This window comes from Numenius arquata, chromosome 2 (assembly GCF_964106895.1).
Source record: "Numenius arquata chromosome 2, bNumArq3.hap1.1, whole genome shotgun sequence".
In the NCBI taxonomy this organism is placed as follows: Eukaryota; Metazoa; Chordata; class Aves; order Charadriiformes; family Scolopacidae; genus Numenius; species Numenius arquata.
Genome location: NC_133577.1, coordinates 23,202,757 through 23,221,066, shown reverse-complemented (window position 1 = coordinate 23,221,066; position 18,310 = coordinate 23,202,757). Strand labels below are relative to the sequence as shown.

Below are 18,310 nucleotides of genomic sequence, written 5' to 3'. Positions count from 1 at the left end.
GCCAGTTGCTCATAGCATCACGCTCCTGTCGTTCTGTCTGTTGCTGTCCCTAAAATAGGAAGAAAAGGAAAATAGAACCACAAAACTTTTAAAAAGTTTCTAAATTTTGCTCGTGCTAAACGTTGGCTGCCTGTGTTTGTTGCTTGGGTTGGTAACCTCTCAAAGATACCCCTTTGCAATTGCAGGTGATGGGAGTTTTGAAGTCCCAGAATAAGCAGCTTCCCAGGCTCCAGGGCTGAGCATCTAATGGGCAACCTGTAGAGGAGTGTATATTCAAGGCGACTTTTCAACAAGGTTGAAAATGAGAAAATAAAAGACAGACTGGCTCTTTGAATGCACTTAGGTGTGGGAGGATTAGACTAGGAAATAACATGTGGGCTCAAGCCTTGACTCTGTGACAGACTCCCTGCAGGATGTTGAACAGGTTGTGGTAAATGCTTGAAGTTCACTTTCATTCCTATATGGTGGGGACGAAGATAACACTCCTGTATTTTAAGAGAAGTTATATAGGAAACAGTAAATACCTGAAATAGATTGATATTGTAGTACCTGAAGAGATACCTATTCAGTACAAAAGCAAATTGTAAGAAAAAGCAACTGGAAAGGAAGAGAAAGAATTTGTTTATCAGACTTATAATTTATTATTGTTCCTGATGATTATGATGCTGTATGTGTGGCTTTCTTCAACTTCAAAGTAATCTGTGCAAGTATTATCTTCTCCTTGTGTGCCCTCAAGGTAAGCAGTGGTAGTGCTGTGTCAAAGATAGGTACTGAGGCTAAGTACACTATAAAGTCCACAGGTGGAAGGCTTTTTTTTTGGTAGATTTGGAATTTGCTGTTTCTGCTAATTCAGGCCTGAAAAATGCAGTTTTATGTTGTTCTGCAAGAACAGTTAAATACTGTGGCAGTTCAAATCTCTTAGTTACAGTACCAGTGGTTTCACAGGCTTGTAAATCTCTGAGATAACAGTTCTGGGTTTTTTTTAAACACAGTTGTAGGCAGCCTGTCATTTTTGGTTCCTCTTGAGTTGCTCACCGTTATAATCCTTTATGGAAACTCTGTGAAGTCAAAAGCTAATTCATTCATTTCTGCAGATCTGAAAAGAAAAGTGACTTCCAGGAGGGATTTACATGTGTTAAAGAAGAGACGTATCTTGGACAATGTTGATATTTTGCTCAGATTTGTTGGGATTTTGAGTAAGCAGGACCATGTTCATTTCTGTTATCTTGCATTCTAATTTCAGAAATTTTCTTTGCTGATCATCCTTTTGTGTTAAAATAGTTCACTGAAGGATTTGAAACAAACAGAAGAAAGAAATCTCATTTTCATGCTTAAATTACATGAGTTTCGTGAGTGTTTTTTTTTCTTTAAGCAGTTGCCACCTACTGCTGGGTCCCTCTCTATCATCACCATCCCCAGGCAGTTCAAGAAAAGAAAAACTTGGAAACAGAGATGAAAAAATACGAGAGGATCCTCAAACCATGTGCTAGCTGGATAAAAAGATCAGAGGTCTGGCAGATGGGCATACTGAACTGGAAATTGAATGGTGAACAACTGGATAGTTTTGCTGCAAAGTGGTTTGGGAAGACTTCGTTTGACTTTGGGCCAGGACAGTTCATTACCAGACAAGTGCCATTTTGCATTTGGTTCTGAGAGCAAAGCTCAAAAATTGCAGTGTGCCACCTGTCAAGGCTGACCCGAAGGCAGAAGCTGCGGAAGGGGACATGCCAAGGGCTGTCCCAAGGGAGCTCTGTGAAAGCTGAGACTGAGCTGAAACTCTTCCTTGGAAGGTTTTCTTTGCTCCTTCCTTTGAGCAGGGTCACTGCGGGCAGGGGCAGGAAGATGGAGCAGGCTGCCCATAAACAGCACCAAGAGCCATCTCCTGTGTGGACTAAGCACATTCTTCCCCATTTCAAATCTGCAAATGGCAGATGTGGGGCACAACTGAACACAGCAGGATATTTTTCTGCATAAGTAGGAAGAGTGTGTGCAAGTGCCCTGGAAGAACCTGGTGGTTTATGAAGTCAAAGAGGCAGTTGTTAAGCACTAGGCTCATTTCCTCTGCTTTGGTCATCTTACATTCCTATTTTTAGTTGTCTGGTCATGCACTGTTTTTCACATTGGACAATGAAAGAAATCAGGGTCCTGAGTGGTTTCCCACAAGGAGGAAAAAAAGGCTAGAGAAGGAACTTGAAATCTGTAATTTCTGAGCTCTGGCTGCTTGACTTCAATTACAAACAAGTAATTTTAATTGAGGGCCCTAAAAATCTGCTGTTCCTTAAATAGGAAGTATGTGTTTGCTTTGGAAATGAATGAAGCACAACAGTGTTCTCTGTGTCTGTGACTGTTCTCTGTTTATGAGTAAACAAAAATCAATATTTGCATTGTGGAGCTCTGGATTTTCCTGCGGGTGTTTCTCATTGTGGTAGCTGAAGAGCTGTGCTGGCAATACTGCCACAGCAGGGCCCAAAGAAGAGATCATAGAGTCTTCTGAATTTAAGTATACTGTGGGCAGGAGGTACTGCCTCCCAGTTTGCAGTGCAGCCTAATTGATAGTTGGCATTATAAATGACTGGTCCAGATGCCTTTCTAACTGTATGTAATAGAAGCATTTGGCTCAGCTTTTAAATGAAAAAAAAAAATCCAACAACCCAACCACCAAACCCCTGCAGGCAGAGTAAGAAGATACAGACTGAGCAAACTGAAAGAAGAGAGTCCACAGAGCTGGGATTCCTCTCATCCATCTTTAGTCCAGTTCCAGTTAAGCACTTTGTATGAATTAGTTCTTCACCCTCCCTTTGTAGGGGCAGAGAGGGGATGTGCCCCCATCGTGTCATTCACCCTGTGTGTAAAGCAGTGGGGAGCCTCAATACCTGTAGGCATTGAGAGGAGATGCCCAACAACTCCTTTACTGAAAACAAAGAGAGGGTATTAACGAACTCAGGCTAAGTGAAAATTTTCAGGTAGCTGCATGTTGGTGTGATGGAATCAAGCCCTTCGGTAACTTTACTCTCAGCGGTATGCTAAAAGCAGCCTGCCAGAAGAAATACATAATGTATTATTTAATTTGAAAGGAAGAGACAGGGGAAAACCCACAATCGGGGAACAAGCAGAAAGGATGTCAAAATATCTAGCTCCCATGAGTTCCCTGTAGAACAAGGAAGACTTAAAATATTTTCCTGTTTATTCTGTGTCTCTACAAAATGTCTGTTGAAGAATATCCAGTTAGGCATTACATGTGCAGAAGTTGTTTATGCATGGTGTTGCTGAAATCTTGAGGAGCTGTTTTCTAACTCCTGCCCAGTATTCTTCAATCATGTAATTAACTTCTAAACCTCTGCTGTGATTTCTTTGTTACTGCATGTTGCATGTGCAGTATTCATGCTTCTCTCGGAACTTCATCAGATGAGTCAAGAAAAGAAGCACAGAGCAGACACACATGTAATTGTACATAGTGGAGGGCAGTTGTGACAGGAGGATGGGATCGCCCGTGGGGCTCTCGGTGTGTTAGCTAGCTTATTTCCCACACAAAATGGTGTACGAATACAGTCAGTTTAGGGTATAAACTTCAGGCACAATAATGATGTCTAAGAAATAAGGCCAGTTACTCATTTCTGCAGTGTATGTTGTATAGTTTTATTACAGTAGCAAGTACGTTACCAGTGTAAGGAATATTTATTGCTGTTTGATTTTTGTGTCTGAAGGCTCTGTAGCACTAGCAAGAATCATTCTTTAGTTAAAGAGTGCTTGCAGCTTTCACTTCTTGCTTTTACAAATCACCTCTTGCTGTTGGGAAATAAAAGAGTCTACCTTCATGTCTTTCCTGAGACCACACTTGAGGTATGTTCAGTGTATGCACCAAACCATCAAAAGGTACTGATAAATTACAAGGAGTTCAGAGAAAAGCAGCCATTTTAACCTTCTCTCCAAAGAGATGTGTTAAAAAACCGAAAGTACATTGTTTGTGGGAAAGAACAAAGGCTGAGAGGCACAATGCTCAGAAAAATTAGAGGCATGAACAGAAAGGATGCAAAAGGCTTTCCTTAATCTTGGTGATTTAATTGGGAAGAATGGCATGAAACAGGGAAGGGGATACTTTATGTTGAATGCATGAAATCTGTGATGTACAAGCCTTTCTAGGTGTACAATGATGCTCCAACGGTGGAAGCCATCTATGAATTTCAAATAGGCTTAGAATAGTTTTTGTAATGCAGACTAGAATAAATAGTTGATGTCGTTTTTTCCCTTTCCTGCCTTCCACAACTTTATATGTATGTATGGGTGCACTGGAGAAGATTTCTGGAAGGAAGGAAGGAAAATGCTGTTAGGTGCACTGCAGCCTTTTTATTGAGAAAATGTCTTTGCCAGAAAGAAAATGCCGTGTCTTGCATTGCAGTCCAAAAGAGGTGACATGGGAGGTTTTCGTGGTATTTGGTAGCTGCGAGTTTAACAACCAACATCCTTAGAGAATGCTTTCTTCCACCTGGGCTTCCATAATGTGTCTCTGTGGACCAAGAAAAGGAAAGGTTTCTGAGGAGAGGGGATGCCTGTTATTAGAACAACTGATCTGCTTGGAAAACCAGACTGTTTTTCAGGCATACAAGCACCTGAAGCAGCTGAAAACAAAACCACAGCTTTATAACTAACAGCTTTGATGTTTGAGGAATTGATATTGGTTTTCAAGTCCTCAGATTTTTTTTTGAAACAACCTGAGACTATCAGAGCCTATGATTTGCTGTTCTTAATCTCAATTCCATGAAGAAAAGAGCAGGAAGGAGCCAAAACAGTTGTTGGTTTCCAGAATGTGTTCAGTTCTGGGGTTCATGAGTTTCCATGTGGGAGCTCAGTTCACTCCTTTTTGAAGTATTTGTTTTTCTGTGTTTTTAGAACTATAGTTGATGTTTGTTTCAGGAGAGGATGGCCTTTCAATGCCTGTAATTATGCTCTTTGTGCTTCTTTTGGGTGATGACTTGCTGCTTATTAAACTGCTATCCTGAGGAGAAAATAATTGTGTTGGGTGAGAATAAGCCTTATCCATCAGAATTGGGGAATGCTCAGATTTGCAGCAGAGCTTGGTGGAGCTGATTGAGATATTTCCATTGTAATGCCTTTATTTGTAAAAGATGGATATGCGTGATTTTGCCCTACAAATCCTGAGCAACCAGGCATTTTTTTGGAGTCATCCGTGAAGAGACCTCTGAATGGCCTACACAAGGAGTTACCCTGAGCTTCATGGCTCCCCTCTCTGTATCTGGCTCCATCTTTCAGACTTAACACCTAGTTAAACCCACTAGTCCAAAACTGGTTGTTGGCTTCACAGAGTTTAAAGATTGAAGTGCCTAGTGCAGGAGAGTGACTTCGGATCTTCTTAATCCCTGTGGGTGGGGTTAGTGCATGAGCCCTATAAACCCTTTCTATGTACATTTGCACCCTAGTTGCTTATTATATGTCAGCAATCCCTAGTGCTCAAGCTATCGCTACCTTCAGCCACAATAATTAGTCCCCATTCTGGATATGTTGTTAAACTGAAGTCTTTTATGGAAATTAAAACTGCTTCTACAAGTGTGTGATTGTGTTACAGGATTGCTTTTCTGGCCCTTCAGAACTGAAAAATGCTTTTCTTTTCACTCACTGAGTTTTCAAAATTAAATTCAAAAGCACACTTTGATTTCAGCCTTAAATTCTGGAAGGGTGGGTGGTCATTAATTTAGGTGTATTTTATGTGTCCTCTTGAAGCGAGATTATAGTCCAGTTTAAATTTTTTTATTTCCGTTTAGGTCAGGTCACTTTGGCAGAGTCCGTCCTCAAATCCTGATGCGTCAGGAAAATAGAAAGAGCTCCAAGTTCTCACCCTGGTTTTCTCCTGAGCTCACATAGCTTGACCTTGCTTTATTCAGCTGCCACACGTTTTAGCACTGATGGATTTTTGGCAGCCATCCAGTGTTAGATATCTTACAAATGAATCAGTCTCATCTGTACTAGCAGGGGTCACAGTGAATGACTAAGCTTGAGTGAAGAGGAAAAGCTTATTTTCTTCCTACTGCAGAAAGAAATGTAAAAAAAAAAGTTTTCCCTCAGATTTTAAAATGACTAATTACCAGTGAAAACATTTTCCTGTATTTTAATATTTAATGGTACTACACTTAATTATATTGCAGAACTGAAGTGCATGCTCTGCTCCCTGCTCTTTGGTTTTATGAATAATTCTCTGAGTTGCTTGAACTTGATGATTTTTTGAGAAGTGATATAAAAATTTTCATTTTAATCATCAGTGTATAACATATACAAAACATTTTAGGGTCACCCTTCTGAAAAAGATGCACACAAATGCTTAACTTAATTTACTGTGACTTGTCCCTTTTGCCTCAATGCATAAAGCTGAACACATGGTCTTAGTCGTTCCAGTACCAGTGTCTCGAGTAATGAACCAAAAAGGATTGATGTAGGCACTGGTGAAATGAAATTTCTCAGTAACATGCAAATCTGTGGCATTGAAGTCCAGCCAGTGCATTATGGATTAAAGTAAGGCTCAATTAAAGAAGAGAGAAAATTACTGGCAGTCTTTCTAGAACTGATTGCAAGAATTGAGGGGGGAACCAACATGTACTTGAGCATCAAGCCCCCATTTTGTCTGTGCAGACTTAGGTCCTTGTGCTAGATGTCATTTGGAAATACTAATCAGCAGCATGATGACAGGAATAGGGATTTGGCGTTTTATCAGAGCACTGGCCGTGGCTCAGATGACACCTCTAAACTTAACAGGGATATCCCAGAGGCTCTGCAAGCAGTCAAGACACCAAATCCCTGAGGTGATAGTACCCAAATCCATCAAACAGCTTTTGTTAAGCCAAGTGCATGTTTGCCAGATGTTGACAGAACACAGCCTTGATTACATTCCTTGGAATAAATCTACAAAATGACCGCATGAGCTCCTTTGGTTGGTTCCCAGAGCTTTTGTAATAACATGATACCAGTTCGCATGTCTGTCACTCTCCAAGTTCAACGTTGATTGCGTCCACTGCAGTATAATTTTAACTTTAGTTGATTAAAATTACCTAGCAAAGATGACTTTGAGACATTTTTGCCTGTCAAATTAGATGAGAATGCAAATAATTGTTCTGGCTGCTTCTTCTGTTTGTTATGCATGTGATGACAGCTTCCCTCAAACATTGAGGGTCTCTTGAATTCACCTATTATTTGCCTTGCCAGCCTCTTTAATGTCTATATTTTACAAAATATATGGCTTAAGAAAAAGAGTAATTACAGAGTCTCCAGTAATAATATTTTGTATTTATTAATATAGATAATACTGAAAGCACATAGAAACAGCCAGCATTCCATAGGAACGAAATGTGATATTTCCATACCAAAAGAAAAAAATAATTATTTAAGAATAGAGTTACACAGACTGAGCAAAACCACCTTTAATTCCCTTAGTTGTAAGGGGATCGGTGGCAGTTGTTTATTAGGCTTGTGTTTTTCATCACTTATAAACATTTGGCAATACTTAATTTAGCACCTGTGATGAAGATGTATCTTCTCTTAAATTCAGTTTAATGCTGACAGACCTTTAAACTTTCAAAAATAAATATAACAGTAATAGCAACAGCACCGGCTTGGTGTAGTTATTTTACTCTTTCCAAGCTATGTACAAAGGGGTATGCCTTTGCCTGCTTCAGTTTGAGTACAATGTCTTTTGACTTGACTTCAGAAAAGCATCCACTGACCCAGAGCAGTTGCTGCTTTTTTGCTGTTGAGCAATAAGTGTTAATTCATGTAGAAATCTGTGAAATATGAAGCAGAAGCAGTCCAGTTTATGTCCAGTCCAACTGGAAATGTCAGCTTGATAGGTCATGTTTTGGACTTTGTGGCAGTCTTGACAGGAAAGATGTTTATATCTGGGTTACTTGAAGACGTTTAATAATTTGTCATATTGTATATCCCTGAAGTCCAAGGAGGATTACATATCAGTGTGTGAACAACACAGTGTGAGTTTTCACTTACAGAAAACTGAATGGAGGACACTGGAATGCACCGGATCATTTTCTCCCCTATCTCTTAGGGCTACGGTTTCATTTTTTCTCACATATTTCCTTTAGATCTTTGTATTCATCTTTTTTCTTGTATGTTTTTGCTTCCTGCATACATTTTAAAAGGTGTATGGGCAAAAAAGAGAAGGTGATAACCAGTACTTTAACATATTTTGTTATATTTTGAAAGGCTTTCTTGGTGTGGAGAGAGGAATATTCTGGGTGCTACTTCTGTTGGCAGAAACTAAAGGTCCTCAGGTTGTTGACCAGACATTTGTGATGGGACCAGGATAGTCAGTCGAGAGCACAGCAACTGTCATGAACAATCCACAGAAAGGCTTTTGCAATGCTACCTTGCTCCAGGCTCTTTTTTGGGGTGCTGGCAAACTGCGGGGGTTTGGACCAGACACTGTGTTCTTTCATAGTCCAACGTTCAGATGATGAACATAGCCAGCTTCTTCTCCCATTTACAGTGACACAACAGAACAGGCCTGTTGGTCCTGGCAGGGGGCGTTCATAGCTGTTGATCTGCAGCACGGTGTCTAGCACTTTCCTTTCCTGTCGAGACTGTTTGGAAGCTGATGGAGCCAGCTCTCTCGTGGGGTGATACTGAACCATTGGCGGAAGGCCCATGTGAGACATATGTGTAACTTGCATCATAGAAGATGGCCTTGAAAGACTGGTTTATGTACAAATTCAGTGGAGAGTAAGTTCAGCAACAGCCCACAGAGAGTACATTTTAAAAAGATCCATGCATCAAGAACATACATATTTGGAGAACGGTGCGGGGAGCACATGGGTGTCCCCCTTGGTTTTGATTTGTAGTGCCTTACGTGGTGTAGAAACCACATCTTCATAGATAGCAAATCTCGAAGGGCTCAGCTTGACCCTCTAGCGTGCACAGCACAAGCCAGAAATGCAGACTTTGTAGAGCAGATATATTATTGTTTCTGCTTCTGCCTCATGACTTCTTTTTAAGTTAACATCTCTTTTTCAGGAAGATTTTCTCTATTTTGATCTAAAGTCTGTGTAATAGGCGAATTAGAGAGTTGTTCTGTCTTCATGATATATTGCCACTAGTGCTATTCATTAGAGATGTTTGATCCGGAGTAGCTTTTACTCCGGTGGGAGAGAGAACAACCCGTTGCATGTTATTTTTGGAACCTGCTTTCCAAGATAGTTTGCTAAATCCCAGATTTTCTAAGTTCTCTGACACACTGTAAAATCTTTGTTTGCATCCTGTGTGTTATTTGAAGAAGCAGAGTGAGACTTGGATCAATTTGCTTAATGTGCCTGGTGGAGTGAGGCTCTTTAGTGGTGTTTCCTGGTGAGTTTTTATTAAGACAGAAGCTGTGGTCTGTAGGTTAGCTCAGCTTAGAACCAAATGCCTAGAATGTTAGATCTTTTTAGCTTTTATAGGTGATAGTAAATGAATAATGTACAGCTCTTTATTTTCTGTTGCGCATGGATCAAGTGGCACATCTAATTTGTTGCCGTAGCTCACTCTGTTACTTCTTTGTTGAGTGTGTAGAGCCTTCAATTGTACTTTTTCAGCTTGGAAGAAGTCCTTTGTTTCTTCATCCCCCAATAACTGGCAGCATACTCTCTTTTTCTCACTGCCAAGGGACATATTGCCAGCAGAGAGAAGTGGAAGCTATAACAGAAGGAGATGAAGACAATGAAGGCTGCTGCTGTTGCAAGCCTGGGCACTTGCCTCACTTGTTATCATGTAATGCAGCCTTTAACCTCCGATGGCTGACATGGGAAATAACACGAACCCAGTACATCCTGGAAGGATATAGCATCATTGATAACAACGCTGCAACAATGCTGCAAGTGTTCGATCTGCGGAGGATACTCATCAGATACTATATAAAGGTAAACTCTTTCGTAAAGCTGACTATATTCCTAGGCAGGTTTGTCAAAAAGAGTGAAAGCTGGCTGTGTATTAGAAATAGCGTTTGAGGTTTTTGGCTTTGTATTTATTCATTTGCACTGCCAGCAGTCAGACTGAGTTGATTTTAGATAGGGATAATTAATTTGTATCTCCCTTTGCTACATTTGATTCTGACCACTTATGCTTACAGTTAGTACAGAAAATTGCTGGCATGCTTAAGCAGAAATCAAGAAGGTGTGTTAACATCCTCTAGAGATAAAGTCAGAGGAAGCATTCTCACAAAGCAAAACTTCACTGACAGTTTGTTATTTCTTCTTGACTTGGCCTTTCCACTGTTTTTTCTGGCAAAAAGAAAAAAAAAAAAAAAAGATCAACAAGCATAAAGTTCTTGGGAAATCTCTGAAGAGCTGTTTCTCAAATATACTTTTTTAGTAGTACAAACCCTCTTCTTACCTGCTGTTTTACATACATATAACACATTCAAAGTTGTTTTATTCCATTGATTAAACAGCAATTCATTTACATCACTTCTGTATTTGCACTGTTATTAAGATCACAATGACCACACAGATAATTAATTTGTCAAAATAATTGAACCTGATAGTCTAACAAGATATCTTTATACTCTGCCAAAGCCTCTTCAGTCCAGCAAATGAAAAAATCGCTGAACTTTATTTTCTTCTGCTGAAGCAACAAGAACCAAATGCTGCCTCCTGTGCCATTAGTAGTGCCACAAGCCCACTCAGTAAAGCTCCCAACCATCCCTGGCATCTCCTTCCTACTTACATCACTGCAATTGTAAATATCCTGTCAACCTTAGAGAGAGACTTGTGTAGTAAATAAATTAATCACCTATTTTGCAAGTAAGCCAAGGCACTGAAAACAAGATCATTGCCTCACAATACTGCTTTGATCATGCGGTCGATTACTTCGTAAAATGCAGACTGGGATTTCATAAATAATTTTACAGGCACTAGGGCCTGGTAACCAACCTGCTTTGTTTAATTAACTAATTAGAAACAAAACTGCATGTGAGCATGATTTTTTCATTTTAGAAGTGGGGTTTGTGGCTATAAATTGAATTGGTTTTAAGCAATGTATCTAAACTAAAAACCCAACCCTTTTTTAAACTGAAATGAGTATGTTGCTACAATTGCTTCACTTTACTTTCAAAGATAACCTGAATTATCTGAACATAAACTGATGCAAGCTGATCTGTGACTCAGCTTTTGATGGTGAATGAGACTGAAAAATATCCCAGTCTAAGCTGCAATCAAATCAGCAGCTTATTAGTTTACAGCAGTGAAGAATGAGGAATGCTGTGGCTCCACCTCCAGTGTATGCAGATTTTATTATGTTCGCCACCTCTGGCTTTGAAGCTGTGAAAATTGAATCTCTTCTGGTTGGATTTAGTTGAGCCAGTACTATAACACTGCATTTACAGGTCTTCATTCTTAGAAAGGTGTCAGTCCTTTAATCTAATTCCCTTCTTGGGGAAGGATGAACAGAAGATGATAATAACCTGTTGGCAGCCTCGCTATTAGCCTGGGCTTGGGCTCCCTTCAGCGAAGGGAGAACACGCTCAGGAGATGCCTTCTTTAGAATGACACTTCCCAAAAGAAAGCTTTATGAGATTTTCTTCTCCTGTTCTTCAAGTTATTAGTTTCTTCCATAAACAGAAGCTTTGATAAGATTTGGTAGAATTCTTAGTACAGCCTCGGAAGGTGAGAAGACTATATTACGTATCAGATCAGCTATCATCCTGTTTGCTTAGTACTTACCTGCAGATAAAAAATAACAGAAACAGAGGTGAGAATTCGTTCCTTCCCCAGCTTGCTCTTATGGGGGAATCTTGAGCTGTAATGACCCTGTGCAATTTCACTGTGAACATTTTAATGGCAAAGGGAAGTAATTCTAAGAACTCTAGTTAATGCAGTATTCAGGTCACATAGATCACAAACTCAGAAAACACTTAGACTGGAGTTTTGGCAGCAACTCTGCTTCCATTGCACTGAGCATTTGGAGTGCTTCTAGTTTAGTCTTTGTAGCTCATAATATTGTAAATATTTACCATTTTATTTCTGAATTGCCATATTACTGAGGATGTACTTGTGCACAAAATGTATCTAGGAGGAGCTACTAAGAGCAGAATTTAATTAGGTGACAGAAGTTTTTGCTGTTTCTGATTGCGAGTCTTATTTTTTCCCCAGCTGAGTCTGCATCTTTGTAAACACAGGTGAGAATAATAAAAAAAGCAAGCTGTATTTTGAAGATCAACGGAGAAGACGTATGCTTTGTTTCAATTCTCCTTTCCTTCAAGAATAATTACCATATTGGTCTTTTAAACAATGAGTTGCACTGAGCATCTTATTCCTAACGTATTTATTTAATTTGCAGTTTTATTGACAGTCTAGAAAGGCCCATATTTCTTTTTATAAAAGGATTTTTCTTCTCCACAAAAAAAAGTGGGTCAGCTTCTGTAGCCCTTCTGCGTATATTTTGAAATCATTTCCTGCCCAACTACTGTGATATTTTTCCCTTGTGCCTCCTCTGTGTCGTCTAAACATATTCTTATTTAAGTGTCTTTTAGTATTCAAGAAGTCTGCATTTGCTGAGTGCTGTGTTTTCAGCTCTATTGTTTCTGCATGAATCTTTTTTAAAAGAGTGTATTGTTCTCTACGTGCCAAGAAATTAAGTGTCATTCCTTAGTCTCTATCTGTCTGACACGTCTTTTTCCTCTAGAGCTTAATTCTCCTCCTGCTTGTGTATTTTTGTACAATTTGAAAGATAAACTGTGGAGGGTACCTGTGATTTTTAAAAGGGCTGGTGGTCCTTCTGTCCTTTTTAATCCATCATATTTTCCTTTTATACATTCATTTGCTTTAATAATATTTCCATTGCATGGGTAAAGTAGAACTGCATCATCTTCAGTCATGTTCAGTTGCCTCTCGTTTGCTTTCGAATTCAATTCTAAATTAATATCTTTTATTAAAACAAAAATTATAATCATTAAACATTATAATGGGACTTTCCAGCTGATGCCACTTTCCTTTGCAGCACTGGAACTTCTCCTTAAGTTTCATATTCTTGTGAAAATGTGTTTTAAATTTGGTTTGGATAGATTATTTTATTTTATTCTATTTTATTCTATTCTATTTTATTTTATTTATTATCTTAATGGCTTCAGACACAGCGATTAGACTTAACCTTAGAAACCCAGGTACAGATATATGAGTCTTGCTGCTTGCTAATGTTTCTGCATTTGGCAAAAGAGCTCCTGCTGAATGCTGCTCCTCCTTCAGTGCTTTAAAAGCAAACTCAGTTACACCAGTCATCAGCTTCTTAACCCAACATAATCCATTATTCTTTACTGGCCTATTGACAAATAACAAAAATAGTGATGCTACTAAATGAAGAGAGAAAACAGCAATTAAAACAGGGATAGTCAGACTTGTGTTGTGCACATTGTCAAATCTCACCTTTGTGGTTAAATCATGGTGGAACTATTTTGTTAAAGAATTAGGAAAGCTTCATCCCTGGAAAATAGGAAGTCCGTGGAGGGATGAGAGTCCTATTTTGAGCATGTGACCACCTATTACTGTTTTTTCAAAATATGCCTGAACTTTTATTGATATCACCTTCTTGGTGATACACTCTAGAACCCCACTAATAATCAGTAATTAACGTGTTTGAATGCCAGAACTCTGTATCCTTATCATAGTCTGTTGTTTGTATTCATTTGCCTATAAAGCAGAAAGTTATTTAAAAAAGGCTTCTTTTTCTGTTGTTTGCTACTTAGATATCAATTCTTATCCTCTTTCAAACTTGGAACAGTTTTGCGAAGCAATGATGCCAAGCAGTAAAAAATGGGAAAAATATGTACCATTATGGGTAGTTCGTGTGGTCCTATTTGATTAATTTTCTTCTGTGTAAAATATATCTGCTTTAATCAGAGATAGAGTTACTAACATTTGCACATTTTATCAACAGAGTATAATATACTTCACAGCAAGTTCTCCCAAAATCCTTGACTGGATAAAAGATGAATCCATGCAAAAGATACTGCAGCCTTATGCAAAGTGGCATTATATTGAACGTGACCTTGCAATGTTTAACATTAACATAGACGAAGATTATGTTCCGTGTCTCCAAGGAATAACAAGAGCTAGTTTCTGTAGTGTTTACCTGGACTGGATTCAGTTCTGTGCCAGAAAAAGGGTGGAGGTAAGCTTGCTTTTATTTTTTTTTTAGTAGTAGTAGTATTTTTAATTCTTGGGATAGGAATTAAATGATGCATTGGTACTCTTTTGTTTTCTCAGGATTAATACAATAAAATTTGTTTCATTTAAGCTGTCAGATTTAACATAAAAGGAAAATGGATGTTTTGTGGAATAGAAAAAACATGTGTTGGAGACTACCCTTGTGCAAAACCTGAGTTTTAAGGAGGGTTAGTCTTTGAATACAGAACCAATTCCTTACTGTGCACACTTCCAACATGTTAATTTCATAATCTCTAAAAAAGCATGGATCTAGGTGTTTGCAGAAGTAATGCTGGAGCAGGCTCTGTTCAAGGAATGTCATCATCACTCCAGCATTGCCCAGGCTTGGGTACGTTTGCCAAACACTGATGATGTTTTTGTGCCCTTTCCAAACATTTGCCTGTGTTTGGGTACAGTCTCCAATGGTAGGGAAGTACATAACAAACTCCCTGCCAGTATAGGTCACTTTCTGAGAGCTCCTAATTCAAAGGTGAACCATGCCACAAAACCGTGTGAAGTTACCTGGAAGCTCTAGAAGGTCAAGGGCAGGTTTACAGCTACGTATTCACATGCTTCAAGCCACTAAGATTACTGATGGTCAGCAGTCATTTGTCAGAAATGCATTACTGTATTTCCATGGAATACTCAGAATAGCCCAGAGGGAGAATACAGTTTCAAACAAGCATATTCCCTTGTTTTAATTTTCTGATTATTGCTGATAATGGCAAAAAATGAGAAGTTTATGTTTCCTGGCCACCATGCACTGGAACTCGTGTATTTTTCATTCGGGATCACTGATTGCACATCCCATTTGCTACCACTGACCTTAGCTGGCGTAACATCGCTGAACCTTAACATTTCTTCTCTGCTTTCATTCCTTCTGATGTCTCTAACACTGAACACCATTCCACCAGTTCCTCTGCATATCGTTACACTGATGCTGTTTTCATTGAAGTGTCCTCTGAGCCTTCCCCACCATCTCCTCCTATGGGGAATAATCACAGAATCTTCTTGGTTGGAAGGGACCTTTGAGATCATCGAGTCCAACCAACAAACACACCACACCACCCCACCCCCCCAAAAAAAAAAACCAACAACCCCCCCCCCCGCCCCAAAAAAACAAAAACAAAACAAAACACCCAAAAAAACCCCAAAACCACAAACCAGCACCAAAACCAAAACAAAACAAACACCCACAACCACACCCCACCCACAAACAGACGCAAACCAACAATCTCGGGCACTAGAGCATGCCCTGAAGTGCCATGTCTACACGTTTCTTAAATACCTCCAGGGATGGTGACTCCACCACCTCCCTGGGCAGGCTGTTCCAGTGCCTGACCACTCTCTCAGTAAAGTAATTATTCCTAATATCTAATCTAAACCTCCCCTGCCCCAACTTCAGACCATTTCCTCTGGTCCTGTCACTATTCCCTTGGGAGAAGAGGCCAACAGCCACCTCTCTACACCCTCCTTTCAGGTAGTTGTAGAGGGCAATGAGGTGTCCCTTCAGCCTCCTCTTCTCCAAACTAAACAATCCCGGTTCCCTCAGCCTCTCCTCATATGACTTGTTCTCTAGACCCCTCACCAGCTTGGTGGCTCTCTTTTCATGTTTCATCTCTTCTCTTTCCCATCTCCATGTCTCAGCTCTCAAGTTCTGTCACACAAAGAATTGCACGGTGCACAGAAAGCTGCTCTTAAATGACGCTTTTTCACTTGTTATGTGGCAGAGGCTTTCAAAACGAACCATAGATTTGGGGATGCCAAATAGACTTGAAACTTACCAGAGTTAGACTTACAAGGACAAACGAGTGCCTGCGCTAGTGTACCCACACACACATTTATATATTTTTTACATCTTTTTCTTTTACCTCTCTTCTTGTAATCCACTAACTGTATAGAGGTAAAGTTCATGTAGAAGATGAGATGGAAAAAAAGCTTTGCTGTACACATAGCCCTGAAAATCAGTGTATTTTATAGAAGGAGCTACATTCTCCGTTATGATTGGCTTCAGTTTTAGAGTCAAAGAAAGCTGTAAGAAACCACCCGTTGCACAGACAAATATAATAGTCTGGATCCTCCTAAGGATTCCCATTCAGAAGGGGTTGTTTCAGTTTTCCCTCCTGCTTGGTAGCAAGGTTTTCTTTGCAAAAAATTCAGTAAAGAAACCTGCCTGAGCTAGTAAATGTCAATTAAATATTTTGACTGCTTGTTAACGTGTGAGGTCAGTGTCATCAATGGTATACAAATTAGGTGTATAATGCTATTCACTAAAAGTGTGCTCCCCCAAATTTTTCCAAATACATTGTTGTTCTGGAATCCGTGGAGGAGTTTCATATGCATTGTGTCCCATGAAAAGGGGCTTCGCTGCCTCTAGTTGAGGTTTTTCTCAGCAATAAGGAATCTGCTCTGTTTTAGAATGTCAGATCTGGAAAAACAAAGAACAAAACCCCGACTATCACCAAACCCACCCAAGACTGAAATGCTGTGTTTGTAACCAGTGGGCAAAATAAGCTTGTGCTTTGCAGAAAGCCTCTGATGGCAACGATCGTCCTTCTTGTTCTGTTTAATTGGAAAGAATATTTTTGTGTGCAGGTCCAGCTACAAGCAAATTTTGAGTGTTACGATTTATAGTACTGCAGTGCTCTTAGAGATGATACTTGCACCTGGAATAACAAGCTGTTCTTAAAACCTTGTAGCACCTGGACAGCGATGAGGATTCTCCTCTCGTGACGCTTTCCTTTGCCTTGTGTATACTGGGTCGAAGAGCATTGGGAACTGCAGCTCACAATATGGCCATCAGGTAATTTTTAGGAATCCTTTTTCCTCATTTTAAAGCAAAGACCTGTTTGTCTTTTTTTCACTTAATGTGGAATCTCAGCATAATATTAGATCAAGGGGAAGTCTCCTTCCTCCATAAAATAATTTGATTTCTGCCGCTCCTGGACATCTTTTACTTTGGTAGTTTGCTTAATAACTAATGTCAGTCTTTATTTCATGGCCCAAAGCAAAATTTTGCATTGAAAGAATAGGTACCAATGGTTCTTGCTTGTGTTCATGCCCGGCCTGGCTACTGTAATGCTGGCTTCCTCCAGAAGGGGAAGAAACTGCTAAGTACTTTGACATCTAGTTAGCTAAATAATAATAAATCCGTAAGCATGCTCTGTTCCTCAGGGCTGTATTCCATGTTCCTTATACCATTTCATTCTGGTGACCGAGGAAGGGAGAGCCTCGCATCTCTTGAGACTGCAGCTTTTTCTGTTCTCAGTCCACTTTATTCATGCAAAACTCTTCTTCCTAGAAAGTCTCGTTAATTAAAATATGCTTGGTTTAAGTTTATTTCTGGATGTGCTCTTCACCTTATGGATTTCCTTAGGGATTCTTCCATTTTCACTAGGGGTTTTGAGTTGTTTGGGTTTTATAAAGTACCATTTATGCTGTTCTAGGTGTTCAGCCCGAGTAATTAATTTTATAGATAAGGCATTTTATTAATGAAATAATCTTTACTTTATTATAAAGACTTTATTATAAAGACTAACATCTCTCCTAACTTTAGATTTTTATTAGGTGTATTTGAACTCTCGGTGTTGACAAGAGTTTAGTAACAGCGGAGAAGATAAGTAAATACACAGTCTCTAAGTGACCTTGCTGTATTGGCACGAAACTGTGATTAAAGGCCTCTCTCAACATGGTCCTTAGAGAGGATTTGTCATACTAACAAGCAAACAAAGACAGCATGTGCAATTTTGATTGCATTTTCTAAGATAAAACAGTCCTTTAAATATTCATTCTAGCTCTGTTATCTGCCGAGTCATTTGTAACATCTGGTTTTATGTCTTCTTCTCTGTCAGCCACACAAAATGTTCATGGCCCACACACCTTATTCCTTGGTGTGCTGCTTCTTCCTGCTTTCTAAAGTGGCTTTTGTCATCTCTTTTCTACTAGTCTTTGCACATTCCCTTCCTGTAGTAATTTTCTTCTGGGTTGAGTTTCCTCTCCCTTCATTTCTATGCACTCGAATTAGTGTGATGTTTAGCAAGTCATCGACATTTCTAAAATTGCACTGTTTTTTCTTTATAATCCAAATTTAGAGTTTGGGAACATGATGGAAAAGTTGATGTGCA

The 18,310-nt window shown here is 39.4% G+C and overlaps 1 protein-coding gene across 1 annotated transcript in view; it reads left to right on the top strand.

Annotated features, from left to right (window-relative positions):
- Window positions 1–18,310, top strand: part of PCNX2 (pecanex 2) — a 161,412-nt gene that overhangs the window by 125,246 nt on the left and 17,856 nt on the right. Inside the window, exons 26-28 of the mRNA XM_074168043.1 lie at window positions 9,655–9,908; window positions 13,918–14,151; window positions 16,886–16,989. Of these exons, the coding sequence (XP_074024144.1) occupies window positions 9,655–9,908; window positions 13,918–14,151; window positions 16,886–16,989 (592 nt within the window). The remainder of the gene's footprint in view (window positions 1–9,654; window positions 9,909–13,917; window positions 14,152–16,885; window positions 16,990–18,310) is intronic.